Here is a 14,104-nt window from a genome sequence, read left to right on the forward strand (position 1 = left end):
ATAGCTCCCTCAGACCCCCTCATTCCCCCCAAACCCACCGCACACCGCCCTATTTCCCGTCAATCACCCCCAAAATCCCCAATTTCTCCTCACACCTCCCCAGACCCACCTCAGACCCGCCCCAAACCCCCCCACTTTCCCCCGGCCCCACCTCAGCTCCCTCCTCAGCCGCTCTCCCCTCACAATCTCCCGCCTCCGCCGCGCGCGCCGGCTCCCCCAGCCAATAGCGGCGCGCCCCGTGCCCCACCAACCAATCACCGCGCGGCTCCCCTCAGCAGCGCCCGCCTCCCCCGCCCGCTCCAGCCAATCAGAGGCGCGGCGGAAGCGGCGGCCCCTCCCCCGGCGGCCCCGGGCCCGCCCCGGGCTCGGGCGGGTCCTGCGGGAGGCGCTGGAGAGAGCGGGGGAGGCGCTGGGAGAGGACGGAGGCTCCGGGAGCTGCTGAGGGGCCGGGACAGCTGGGGGAGGGGGGTCCGCACAGGGGGTCCTGGGGGGCGTGGGAGGCTCTGGGGGGAGCTTGCGGAGCGGTTTGGGGGGTCCTGGGGGCGTCCTGGGAGGTTTAGGAGGTTTTGGGAGGGGCTTTGGGGGGTCTGGAGTGGTTCTGGGAGAGGGTCTGGGGGGGTTTGGGGGTTTTGGGGAAAGGCCCTGGGGGGATCTGGGGAGGGGCTGGGGGGTCCCGGGTTGGTTTGGGGAGGGGTCTGGAGGGTCCTGGAAGGGTCCTGGGTGGGGTCTTGGGAAGGGCCTTGGGGGTCCCAGGCCCACCCTGAACCGGGGTCTGGGGGTTTCAGGGGGAGGGGGCACAACAGGGGTTCCCCCTCCCCGTTTTTTGGGGGGTCTCCCATGGTGCCCCCTCCCCAGAAAGCTCCGAGGGCCCCTGAAGTGGCTCCTGTTCCACCGGCCGGTGCCCCCGGATCCAGGACGGCCCCCAGTGAGTCTGGAGGGGATTTTAGGTAGGTTTGTGGGGATTTTGGGGCCCTTTTTTTAGATTTGGGGGATTTTGTTGAGAGTTTAGGGGGAATTATAGGGTTTTGGGAGAGAATCATAGGGTTTGGGGGGGGTTGTGGATTTGGGGGGTTTTAGTGGAACTTTGGGGGATTTTATTGGCATTTTGGGGAGGGGTTGTTTTTTGGGGCGTTTATTGGCATTTTGGGGAGTTTTTTTTAATTGGGGGGGGGGTTCCACTGAGATTTTGTGGGGGATTCTCTGGGGCTTTGGAGGGTTTTATTTGTATTTTTGGGGGTTTTATTGGAATTGTGGGGAGCTTTGGGGTTGTCCCCGGGTGTGGTGAAGGGCAAAGAGGCACCAAAATCTCCCTAAAACCCCCAAAAGTCCCAATAAAACCCACGAAATCCCAATAGAATTACATTATTAGAATCCCACTAAAAGCCCACAAAATCTCTTAAAACTTCAACAAATCCCCCAAAATCCTGATTAAAACCCACAAATCATCCCAAAAATGTCCCCAAAACCACAAAAAGTCTCATAAAATCCCTCCAAAACCCAAAGAAATCCTAACAACAACAACAAAAAAAAAAACAAAACTCCCCAAATCCAAACAAAAATCACAAAAATAACCCGCAAAATTCCAAAAAATCCCACATCCCCAAAGAATCCCACTAAAAACCCGCACAATTCTAATAAAATCCCACAAAATCTCAGTAAAACCTTCCAAAATTCAGAAAAATCCACAAAAAATTTTACTTAACCCCCAAACACCCCCAGAAAAACACCCCCTCCCAAAGTGCCAATGAAACCCCTCAAAGTCCAAACCCCCAAAATCCACAAAACCCCCCAAAATTCCCCAACTCCCCCCAAACACCCCAACAATTCCCCATAACTCCCAACACAATCCCCCAAAGCCCAAAAAAGCCCCAGATGCCCTGAGCCCTCCCTGGTCCCTCCCGGTCCCGCCCAGGCCCGTCCGGGGCCGCGGCCAAAACTCCCCGGAGCGAACGCAGAGGTCCCGGAGCGACCCCGGAGCCGATCCCGGGCTCGGCCTCGGGCTCGGCCCCTCTGGGGGATTTTGGGCCGAACTGGGCGGGTTTCGGGTGGGTTTCAGATCCCTTGCGGGGATTCCGAGCCTTTTCGGGTGGATTTTCGGCCCCTTTGGCTGATTTTAGGCCGGATCTGGTGGGGTTTAGGGGGGGATTTCAGATCCCTTTGGATGATTTTAGGCCCATGTGGGTGGGGTTGGGGCCCGTTTGGGTGAGTTTAGGATAAACTGGGCCCATATGGGAGAATCTTAATCCTGTGTGGGTGATTTTAGATCCCATTTGGCTGATATCAGGCCGAACCATGTGCATGTAGGCTGCATTTGATGCCATTTTGGGTGATTTTAGGCCAAACCGGGCCCTTTGAGGATCGCGGGTCCCCTTGGCCCCGCCCCTTTCCCCTCACGGTTCCCGCCCTTTCCTCGCCCCCTTTCCCCTCACGGTTCGGCCTTCGGGAACGGGGCAGGAGGAGGAGGGAGGGAGGAAGAGGCACAGCGGCAGCAGGGAGCAGCCGGAGAAGAGCAGAGAAGGAATCGCGGGGCCCTGGCGCTGCCTGAAGTCGCCGCAACGCCGGGAGCATCGCCCCCCATCCCGCAGGTGCCATGGGAGGGGGAGCTTGGCCCAAATATCCCGGGGGGTGCCTGGGTTTGGGTTTTTTTGGGGAGATGTCTGGAGATTGCAGGGCTCCAAAGCCGAGCCGCAGATGGCCCTCGGGGAGGACTCCCGTCCCGGGGCCGGGAGTGGCTGCTCCCAGTATGAGCTCTGTCCCTCCCAGTCGTTCCCTATGATGATGCAATTTGCCCCCAGCAAGGGCCCAGTTCCTCCCAGTTCCTCCCGCTTTCATCCAGTGTGTTCCCAGTTCTCCCAGTTGCCCCTGGCATAATCCTAGTCACTCCCAGTATGATTCCAGTCTATCCCAGCAAGGCCCTAGTCACTCTCACTTGCCCCCAGTGTGCTCCCAGTTTCCCCAGCACATTCCCAGTCACACTTAGTCTGGTCCCAGTCACCACCCATGTGGTCTGAGACACTCCCAGTAGATCCCAGTCGCCCTGAACATTCTCACAGTCATTGCCAGGCACTCCCAGTTACCTCAGCGTGGTTCACTTGCCCCCAGTTTTATCCCAGTTCATCTCAGTTCCTCTAATTATGTCCCCAGTTGGCTCCCAGCATGGGCCTGGTAGCTCCCAGTAACCCCCAGTCAGGGTCCAGTCACACCCACTCTAATTCCAGTATGATTGTAGCCACTCCCAGTATGAGCCCAGTCACTCCCAGTCTGATGCCAGTGGCCCCCAGTGTGATCCCAGTTGCTCCTTGTCAATGCCAGCATGACCCCAGTAGCCTCCAGTATGATCCCACTGTCTCCCTGTTTATCCCAGTCACTCTCATTTTCTCCCAGTTGCTTTCAGCACAATTCCAGTTGCTCGCAGCCAGTCCCAGTCAATTCCAGTATGATTCCAGTCACCCTCTGTGTGATCCCAGTCTGACCCAGCATGGACCCAGCTGTTTCCAATGTGATCCTAGTATGATCCCAGTTGCCCCCAACCGTAGTCCCAGTTGTTCCCAGTTCCTCGCATTATGATCCCAGTTGCCCCTTGAATAGTCCCAGTCCCTCTCAGCAGGGTCCCAGTCATGCCCAGTTGCCCCCAGCATAGGTTCACTGTCCCCAAGCGTTGTCCCCAGCCTGCTCCCAGCTTTTCCCAGTGTGGCTCCAGTCCCCCCAGTATGGTTACAGACACTCCCAGTATATTCCAGTTGCCCCAGTAAGGTTCTAGTTAGCTCGGCATGATCACAGTCTTTCCCAGTTACTCCCAGTTGCCTCCAGCATGAGCCCAGTTTCTGTCTGTTGCCCACATTGTGGTCCCAGTTGCTCCCAGTATGATCGACGTTGCCCCACTTGTGGTCTCAGTCCTCTCAGCATGGTTCCAGTACCTTCCAGCTGATCCCAGTTGCTCCCAATGTGTCCACATTTTCCTCCCAACATGGGCCCAAAAGCTTCCAGTAAGTCCCAGTCAGGTTCCATTCACACCCACTCTAATCCCAGTATGAGTGTAGCCACTCCAGTAGGATCCCAGTCACTTGAAATCTAATTCCAGTTGCTCCCAGTGCTCCCAGTCTGATGCCACTGATGCCAGTTGCTCCCAGCACGGGCCCAGCTGTTCCCAGTGTGGTTCCATCACTCCACTATGGTTACAGACACTGCCAGTATGGTCACAGTTGAACCCAGTTGCCCGCAGTGTGGTCCCAGTTCTCCCCAGCATGGTCTCCGTTGCTCCCAGTGTGGTTCCAGTCACCCCAGTATGGTTAGATACACTCCCGCTATATCCCAGTTGCCCCCAGCACGTCTGTACTGTTTTCCAGGCACTGCCAGTGGCCCCAGTAAGGTGTTAGCTATCCCAGTATGATCCCCTAGTCATGCCCAGTATATCCCAGTTGCTTCCAGCATGTATCCAGTCATTCCCAGTTACTCCATTTTGCTTGCAGCATGATCCCAGTTTCTCTCATTTGCTCCCAGTAGCCCAAAGTGTGATCCCAGTCGCTCCCTTTCAACGCCAATATGATCCCAGTAAGCTCCAGTTTGATCCTAGCCACATACCAGTACTCCCAGCATAGTCCCAGTATAATCCCAGTTGCTTCCAATCTCTCCCAGTATGGTCTCAGCAGCCTCCAGCATGGTTCCAGTTGCTTCCTAGATCAACCCAGTCAGTCCCAGTATGGTGCCATTTGCTCCCAGTTGCTCCCAGTCACCCCCAGTATGGGGGATGATGTGCAGGGTGTGTTCCCAGTTGCTTTCAGATACTCCCAGTGTTAGTCCAGTCACTGCCAGTATGATCCAAATATGAGCCCAGTGTGCTCCCAGTCACTGCCAGTATGAACCAGTTGTGCTCCACATGGTTCCAGTTGCTCTCTTTCACCCCCACTTTCATTCCTGTCACTCCCAGTATCTCCCAGTGTACCCCAGTTCCCTCCAGCATGTTCCCAGTTCACAATCAGTTCCTTGCAGTATGATCCCATTTGCTGACAACCACTCCCAGTCAGCCTCAGTGTAGTTGCAGTCACTGCCAGTGTGATCCCAGTCACCTCCAGCATGTTCCCAGTTCATCCCATTATAAACCCAGGTGTTTCCAATCACCCCCAGCATGCAGCCAGTCACTCCCAGTTCCACCCAGTTGCTCCCAGTTACTCCTACCATGATCCCAGTTGCTCACAGCTGCTCCCAGTCACCCTCAGCATAATCCCAGTCAGTCCCAGTGTATCCCATTTGCCCCTAGCATGGTCTCAGTTGCCCCCTGCAGGCTCCTACTCACTCCCAGTATGTTGCCAGTATGAGCCCAGTCTCAGCCCAGTCTCCATCAGTGCGATCCCAGTCTGCCCTGGCACGGCAGTGTGATCCCAGTCTGGTGTGAGTACAAAGCCAGCACAGTCCCAGTCCCTCCCAGTGCTGCCACTCCTGGCATCCCCCAGCCCTCTGTGCGTTCCCCCCTCCCGGATGTCCCGAGAGGAGCCCCAAGGGCTGGCAGTGCCCAGGCAGGGTCCCCAGCAAGGCCCAGTTGGGATGTGCAGCCCCCAGTTTTCCCAGTTTGCCTCTCCGTTTGCCCGGGCCGGGTTCCCCCCTGGAACAGCGGGTGGGAGCAGCCGAGAGCCCCGCGCTGCCCATCCCGACCTGGCCCGGCTCCATCCCCGCTCCTGCCGCGGGCTGCGAGGGCTGCGGGAACGGGGCACCGAGGGTGTCGCTGCTCCTGGAGGAGGAGGAGGGAGGGAAGGGCAGGGATGGAGGAGGAGAAGGAGGTGGCTTATAGAGGATGGAAATGGGGGGATGGAAATAGGAGAAGGAGGTGGGGTAATGGTCAGGGAGGAGGGGGGATCGAAGAGGAGGGATGGAATGGGATGGATAGAAGATGAGAAAGAAGGTGAGGTTAGGGAGGAGGAGGGCGGGAATGGAAGAGGAGGAGCGGCAGGAAGAGGAGGGACGAAGGGCGGGTCAAGGAGAGCAGAAGGATTCACGCGGTCAAGCCCTCCCTGAATTTGCAGCCCCCACCTGTGGGATCATCGCCCCCCATCCCGCAGGTGAGCGGGGAGGGGGAGCTCGGCCCAGATATCCTGGGGGGTACCTGGGTTGGGTTTTTTTGGGGGGATGTTTGGAGAATGAAGAACTGCAAAGCTGAGTAGAAAAGGCCCCTTGGTGGGACATTGGGGGGTGCCGGTGGCGGCTGCCGGCAGACGCAGCCTGGAGCAGAGCCCTGTGTCCCCCAGGAGCCCAAAGTGGGGAGCCCAGAGAGGGGGGAGCACCGCCATTGGCGGGACCCTCAAGAGCCTGGAGAGGGGCAGGGGGGACTCCTTGGAGCCGCTGCAGCCCAAAGCAGAGAAGAAGGGGAGAAGGGAGCCCGGGAGCCCAAAAAGCCCCGGCAGCCCTAAATGGGGAGAGCTAAGAGGGGGGAGCTTTTGGGATTGCTGGGACTCCCAGCAGCCTGGGGAGGGTGGGCACCGAGGAGAAGGGGGACCCCCAATCCAAGCGTGACCCCCAGCAGCTGGGACAGGGGGGAACCCCGAAGAGCAGAGGGGAGGGAGCAGGGACAGGGAAGTCCTCGGAGGTTTTTTCAGGGCTGAATCTTGGTGTTTGGGAAGTTTTTATGGAGCCCAGGGGGCGAGGGACTTCTAGAGATTTACTCGGGCAGAGGGACCTTCAAAGTCAATGTGCTCATGCCTTGTTTTCCCCAAACCAGGATTTCCCATTCCCAACCACTGGGAGGTTGCAAAGAAGAGGAAGACCCTCTCCTTGTCCTTCCTCCCCCAGAGCATGAGCCGAGGATGGAGAGCAAGGAGGACAAATCCCCGCAGCAGAACCTCGTGGAAGAGGCCGTTTTGAGCAGCTCCACGGTGCGGGAACCCAACGGGGAGGAAAAGCCCCGGAGATGCCGCACGAGGAGGGGCTGCAAACGCAGATCACGGGGATCTGAGGAGGAAAGACCTACCCTGGGCCAGGGAGGTGGCCGGAGATGGAGCCAGATTTCTGAGCTGCTGGTCCATGAGCAGCTCCATGATGGGGAGAAGCCCCACAAGTGCTTGGAATGTGGCAAGAGCTTCAGGTGCAGCTCCCAGCTGATCAGGCACCAGAGGACCCACACTGGGGGAGGCCCTGTGAGTGTGGGGAGTGTGGGAAGAGCTTCAGGCAGAACTCCCACCTGATCGTGCGCCAGAGGACCCACACTGGGGAGAGGTCCTACGAGTGTTCTGAGTGTGGGAAGGGGTTTAAGACCAGCTCCGATCTTCTCCTGCACTATCGGAGTCACACAGAGGAGAGGCCATTCCTCTGCCCTGACTGCGGGAAGGGATTCAAGCCAAAGTCAAACTTCATCAGTCACCAGAGGACCCACACTGGGGAGAGGCCCTACGAGTGTGGGGAGTGTGGGAAGAGCTTCTGCCAGAGATCCAACCTGGTCAGCCACCAGAAGATCCACACTGGGGATAGGCCCGAGTGTTCCAAGTGTGGGAAGAGGTTACAGACCAGCTCCGATCTCATCAAGCACTATCGGGTTCACACGGAGGAGAGGCCCTTCTGCTGCCCCTACTGCGGGAAGGGATTCAGGCAGAACTCCACCCTCATCACCCACCGGCGCATCCACACCAGGGAGAGGCCCTACGAGTGTCCCCAGTGTGGGAAGAGCTTCTCACAGAGCTCTAACTTGGCCCAACACCAACAGAGGTGCCGGTAAGGAAAGCCCTGTGAGTGCCCCGAGTGTGGGAAGAGCTTCGTGTGCTGCTCCAGCTCCATCCCCCACTGCAGGACCCACGTTGGGCATAGCCCTGGTGACCCACATTCCCTGTCATCCATGTTGGGAGCGCACCTGGCTGCTTCTCCTTTTGTTTTGGCCTTAATTTTCTTGTGATTCATCTTTATCCCTTAAAAATAGCTAAAACAGGGTTAAATGAAAGAAATTGATCAAAAATATCTGAAGTCCCACCATTTCACCGGTGTTTGAGGGGGAATTTAGGATTTGGGGACACATTCTGTGTGGAGTGCCCCTGTTGCTAAGAGGCAGGAGTTTGATCTCACCCTTCTTGTGTTGCTGATAACTCCTCCCTTGCCCCAAACCCTAACTCCACCCCGGGATACCCTGTACAAATCCCACGGCCCTGCCTTTGCCCTGTCTTTCGGGGGTAAGAAATGGATTCTGGAGCGTTGTGAAACCAAGACCCGCCTCGTTTGTTCCTGGCAGCGGCAGCTGCACCCTCCCTGGACACCATGAATTCTGGAGAATGGGGCAGCCAGTGAGGACATGCCCTGGATTGCAAGATCAGTGTGTGTTCTATTTGCCATCTGTCAGAGGAGGGGCAGGTATCTCCTGTTCATTGGGCAGTTTTCTTTATCTCTTCCACAGCCAGTCCTCCCTCCGGGAGATATCTTCTGTTAATGGGCCATTAATTATTAATTATCATCTGTTAATGGGCCAGTGAGTGTCCCTGCATGGCTGATAAAATGACATCATCCCACTGGGAGATGCTCCGCCCAGGGGGAGGAGCCAAACATTCCTGCCTGGATAGAATCTGAGATTTGGAGCACCGCAAGCAGCCTTTTCCCACTGAATTCCCAGAGGATCAGCCCTTTACCCACTGCATTCCCAGAGGATCAGCCCTTTTCCCACTGGACTCCCAGAGGATCAGCCCTTTTCCCACTGCATTCCCAGAGGATCAGCCCTTTGCCCTCTGGATTCCCAGAGGAAGACCAGGCCCATCTACACCACCACTGGAGCTTCAGAGGAAAACTGCACCCTTCTGCAGGATCCCTGCTCCAACAGACCCACAGCTGTCACTGCAGGAGGACTGAGGCCACCATTCAATGGGACTGCTGCCACCACCCTGACCCACAGGGTGTCAGGTTGTATTCTGACTCTGTCAGTGGTTGTTTCGTACGATTAAATTTGTATTTTTAATTTTTCCTAATGAAGAATTGTTATTCCTATTCACATATCTTTGCCTGAGAGCCTTTTAATTTCAAATTTATAATAATTCAAAGGGAGGGGGTTTACATTTTCCATGTCAGGGGAGGCTCCTGCCTTCCTTAGCAGACACCCCCAGGGTTTATTTTATTGTACTTGGGGTTATTTGGGTTTATTTGTATTTATTTGGGGTTATCTGAGGTTTATTTAGGTGTTTTTGGGGTTACTTGGATTTGCTTGGGTTTATTTGGCTTCTTGGGGGTTATTTAGGGATTATTTGGGGTCAAAAAATCTGGGAATGTTCCTCAAAAAAAGTGGGAATGTCCCCTGAAAAATCAGGAATGTTCCTCCTCCAAAAAACGGGAATTTTGGGGAGGGGTCTTAAGGGGGTTTTGGGGGGTCCTTGAGAGCCTTTTTTGGGTTTTGGAGAGATTTTGGGGGATTTTGGGCATTTTTGGAGGGGTTTTGGGGGACTTGGTGTGTCTGAGGGTGCTTGCGGGGATTGGGAGGATTTTGAGGAGGTTTGGGGATTTTGGGGAGGTTTTGGGGGGATTTGGGGGAGGGTTTGGGGGAGGCTGGGGGGATTTTGGGGTCATTTGGGGTCATTTTGGGGGGGTTCAGGATTTTTTTAGGGTGGTTTTGGGGTGATTTGGGGGGGGGTTTCCAGGATGTTTTTGGGGTGTTTTTTGGGGTTTTTAGGGTGAGTTTGGTACGATTTTGGGGTTCTGGGGTGGTTTTGGGATAATTTTCAGGTGTTTTTTGGGGGTGATTTTTGTGTGGTTTTCAGCATGGTTTTGGGGTGACTTTGGAGTGGTTCTGGGATATTTTTTGGGATGTTTTCAGGCTGTTTGTGGGATATGTTTTTGGGATGTTTTTGAGATGTTTTGCAGATGTTTTTGGTATTATTTTGGGGCATTTTTGGGGTTTTTCAGCCGCCCATTTGGCCTCGCTGGCTCAGGAGCTGTTCCTGGGATCACCGTGGGTATCCCAAACTCTCGGGGGTTTTGGGAGGATTTTGGGTTTTTTTTTCAGGATGGTTTTGGGGTTTGGGGCTCCATTTGGGGTTTGGGGCTCCATTTGGGGTTTGGGATGGGTATGGCCCCTGCTTGTCCCGTATCCTTTGGGGTCTGGATTTGGGGTTTGGGGTTTGGGATGGGAATGGCCCCTGCTCATCCCGGATCCCTCCTTTGGGGTTTGGGGATTCCATTTGGGGTTTGGTGTTTCGGGGCTGCGGTATGTGGTCAAGAATTGGGGTTTGGGGTCAGGTTTGGGGTCTGGGGGGGGGCCCTGCTCATCCCGTATCCTTCAGGATTTGGAATTTTGGAGTCTCCCTTTGGGGTTTTGGGTCTCCCTTTTGGGTTTTTGGGGTCCCCTTTGGGGTTTTGGGGTCTCCCTTTGGGGTTTTGGATCTCCCTTTGTGGTTTTGGTGTCCCCTTTGGGGTTTTGGGGTCTGGGATTGGGTTTGGGGGTCTCCTTTGAGGTTTTGGGGTCCCCTTTGGGGTCCCCTTCGGGGTCCCCTTTGGGGTTTTGGGGTCTGGGATTGGTTTTTCGGGGTCCCCTTTGGGGTCAGGCTCCCTTGGGGTTCCTTGACCCCCCAGCTATGACAGGGACGGCAACCACACCCCGTGCTGCCACCACGGCCACCGCGCCCACTGGGCCCTGCTGATCGGTGAGGGGGAGTCTGGGGGGTCCCCTAAACCCCCCCCCAAAAACCCCTGAGCCCCCTAAACCCCCCTGAGCCCCGAAACAGCTCCAAAATCCCCCCAAATCCCCTGACACCCCCAAACCTCCCTGAGCCCCAAAAACCACCCCCAAAATCCTTAAAATTCTCCCAAACCACCCAGAAAATCCCCCCAAAGCTGCCCCCAAAATCCCCATAAAAAAAACCCAAAACCACTCAAAACCCACCCCAAAATCCCTCCTAAATATCGCCCTCAAAATTTCCAAAACTACACCAAAAACCTCCCCAAAATCACCCAAAAAAGCCCTTAAACACCCCAAACCCCCCCCAAAACCATCCCCATAAACCACCCCCAAAATCACCTCAAAATGCCCCCAAAAGCCCCAAATCCCCCCAAAAAAGCCCCAAAAAACACCCCCAAAAAATCCCCAAAATCTCTCAAATCCCCCCAAAATCCCCTAAAAACACCCTAAAATCCCCCACATTCCCCCAAAACAGCCTAAAATCCCCCAAAACCCCTTAAAAACACCCCCAAAACCACCCTGAAAATCCTCAGAAATATTCCAAAACCATTCCAAAATCTCCAAACCTGCCCCAAGACCGGCCCTAAAATCCCACACCAAATCCCCCTAAAAGAACCCAGATCGACCCCCAAAATCCCCCAAATCCACCCCTAAAAACACCCCCAAAATCCCCCTAAAACCACCCCCCAAATCCACCCCTAAGAACACCCCCAAAATCCCCCTAAAACCACCCCCCCAAATCCCCCTAAAATCCCCCTAATATCCCCCCAAAATCCCCCAAATCCCTCTAAAATCTCCCCTAAAACCTCCCCAAAACCCCCCAAATCAGCCTGAAAACAACCCCAGTGTGAGAGACGCTCTCAAGTTTCCTTCATTTGCCTCACGGCCCCGCGAGGGCCCTGCAGACCCTGACAGGAGCTCTGGCCTGGCCCGGCTGGACGCTTGCCCAGTGACTGTCAGCAGGTGCGCTCGCTGTGCTCCTGCAGAACGCTGCATTCCAGCAGGTTGTAACAAGCGGTGCCTTGTCCCTGCATGCCAGCACCTGCTTCACAGACCAAGGGGCTCTTCACAATGGCCCATCAGTCTCGCCCACCTTCTGGCCAGATGCCACTCGCTTCGGCTAAAGACTGTAAAGACTGTAACTTTTGGGGAAGACTTCGGTTAACCCCCATGGACGACGGCGAATCCATGTGGCTGGATCATCGAGGATCTCGTCTCGATGGTGGTAGCTCTATTCCCCTTCCTCTCTTTTCTCTCTATTCTTTATTTCCCTTTTCTGTCCCCTCTATCGCATTTGCTGTTGGTACCTAAATAAAGGTGCATTTGTTGTAATTAAACTGAATGTCCCTTGCCATTTGCAGTTTTGCACTTTTGGGATCGGTTAACAAACCATCACAAACACCCGGCACGGGCGGATCATGACAGGTTGTGGGGGATCCTTCGGTCTCTTGGATGGGGGAGGGAGCGGGGAAATGGAATCAAGATGAGACAGGGATCAGCCAGCCCCACGCCAGGCAGCGTTTTCTCCTCTGAGAGCTCCTCTGAGCTGAGCGAGCTGGTGAAGCCTGCGGAGCAAATGAGACCCGGGACTGAGGGAAAGGCTGGCTGGGAAGGAGTCAGATAAACCCGTATGAGCGTTTCCCTTTCCAAGGGGCTCCTGGGGAGACAAAGGAGACAAGAAGGATTCCCCACCTCACGACATTTCCTTTTTCCCTTCAGTAGCCCTATTGCAGTCACTGCATACAAGAGTTTACTTGATCCCCTCGATGCCAGGGAGCACCAAGAACTTGAACCTTGCTGAAGTCCAGCCCTGCCTGCCTGTCACCGAGCAGAGGGGAAAGATGAAGAACCTGGGCAGGGGTTGTGACAAATTGCTATTTTGCCACTTGTGATTTCCTCCCAGCTTTTGAAGCAGGGTGACAACCTCATCGCTGCAAACCACTCCCTTTTGCAAGGCACACGTGGGCCTCGCTGTAAGCTCAGGGCTCTTGAAGGGGCTGCTGCAGTTGGCAACAGGAGCTCTTGTTGAACTTTTCACATTGCTTAACCCCCCCTGCCAAATGCCATCAAGTGGCTGAGGAAGGACACAAAAAGATTACCCTGGAGGAAGGGAGGCCAAAAGCCTGGAAAAGGATGAAAGAAATGCTCTGATCATGATGATGACAAAAAAAACCCAATTTATTTTCGACAGCAAATGAACACCTCCCGCCCTCCAGCCCTCCCAGCCTGGCAGGCCGAGCGGAGCCGTTTCCATGGCATGAGGTGCTGGCAGCCTGCGGAGAGAAACCAGAGAGCCACGGTCAGTCACAGAAGGCTGCTGTGCCCTGTCCTGCCATGGCCTGTGCCCGGGCCAGGCTGCTGGCTGTGCTCAGAGCCCAAACCTCCCGAGCCATTCTCTGTTTTGAGAGAAGGGCAGCGTGGCAGGCCACGTTCCACCTCCTCCGCTTCAGCACAGCACAGCAGCCTCCTCAGCAGCTGCAAGGGCGGGATGCCCGTGTGCTCGCTGCCCTCTGCCCGAAGCCCTTCTGCCAGCCCAGCTGTGGAGCTGGGTACCCACCTCTGCAGACCTGCTGCCAGGAGAGGAGCCGATCCCAGACGAGGGCCTCGTCCTTCTTGAAGGGGATGTCCCCGCAGGCTGTGGCCCCTGGGGTAGCGCTGGCACTGGATGTGCTCCACGGACGGTGCAGGCGCTTCCCCGTCCAGTCTGGGCACCGGGTATAATCTTCCTGGGAAAGTAAAGAACAACTGCATGGAAGTCAATTCAAAACAAGACCTGGAAACAAGAAGAAGCTACAAAGCCTGTCACCGTTTTACGGGCCTGAGGAGGGTCTGACCACTCCATGCGAGAATGAAACCTGTCCACGGGTGGGGAAAAACCCCACCTTTCCCGCCCATAAACGCCCCCCTTCCTCGAGGGCCTGGAAAGCAGACCAGCTGGGGCACGGCTTCAGAACCCGTCCCCCTCTGCTGCCCCCATCCACATGGATGGATGCTTTGTCAGGCTGGCTGCCCCCGCCCCAGCCCGTGCTAGGCTGGCTGGCAGAAGCTGTCAGCAAGGCCAGGAGCCGACTCCCCTTCCACAACATCCGTCCCCTGTCCCACCAAAAAGCAGCTTGGCAGCCGGGGGAAAAATTAATATTCCCCAGCGTCGCCGAGCAGGGAACCTGCGGCGCGTGGCCAGGCCGAGCCCTGCCATGCCTGGAAGCACGAGCATCCCCCCGCCCCTGCGCCAGCTGGGGACTCATGTTGATTTCATCAGGGTGCAGAGCGTGTCCTCCAGGAAGGGGCCGCAGCCAAAGCCGGTCGGCTTTGCCCCGCCAGCGGCCAGCTCCAGGATCGTCTTCCCAGCTCCACGTGGTGCTCCAGAAGAACACGCCAGCTGTGCCTCGGCTTGCGGGGACATCCCGATGCCATTGAACTGCAGGGGGATGTTTCCCCTGTTCCAGTCCGTGGCACCTTCACCGCACTGCCACCACT

General features: G+C 56.1%; 1 protein-coding gene and 1 pseudogene across 1 annotated transcript; one reads left to right on the plus strand and one right to left on the minus strand.

The window, feature by feature from the left end:
- Positions 1–691: 691 nt before the first annotated feature.
- Positions 692–8,954, plus strand: LOC128783049 (zinc finger protein 239-like; annotated as a pseudogene).
- A 3,851-nt stretch (positions 8,955–12,805) lies between these two features.
- LOC128783111 (serine/threonine-protein kinase pim-1-like) lies at positions 12,806–14,053 on the minus strand. Its single transcript, XM_053933700.1, has 3 exons — positions 13,792–14,053; positions 13,185–13,353; positions 12,806–12,900 (listed from the first exon to the last, which is right to left on the minus strand). Exons 1-3 carry the CDS (start codon positions 13,870–13,872, stop codon positions 12,806–12,808), a joined length of 345 nt encoding a protein of 114 aa, XP_053789675.1. The 5' UTR covers positions 13,873–14,053.
- Positions 14,054–14,104: the final 51 nt, after the last annotated feature.

Source organism: Vidua chalybeata, unplaced genomic scaffold (genome assembly GCF_026979565.1).
Source record: "Vidua chalybeata isolate OUT-0048 unplaced genomic scaffold, bVidCha1 merged haplotype W_reject_10, whole genome shotgun sequence".
Lineage (NCBI taxonomy): Eukaryota > Metazoa > Chordata > Aves > Passeriformes > Viduidae > Vidua > Vidua chalybeata.

What these genes read in the sequence shown, in the direction of transcription:
- LOC128783111 (XM_053933700.1), bottom strand. Translation starts at nt 13,872, where the DNA reads ATGAGTCCCCAGCTGGCGCAGGGGCGGGGGGATGCTCGTGCTTCCAGG. An exon ending in GGCCTGGCCACGCGCCGCAG is followed by an intron (nt 13,354 to 13,791) that starts GTTCCCTGCTCG and finishes TTACTTTCCCAG; the next exon opens with GAAGATTATACCCGGTGCCC. An exon ending in CTGGCAGCAGGTCTGCAGAG is followed by an intron (nt 12,901 to 13,184) that starts GTGGGTACCCAG and finishes TTCTCTCCGCAG; the next exon opens with GCTGCCAGCACCTCATGCCA.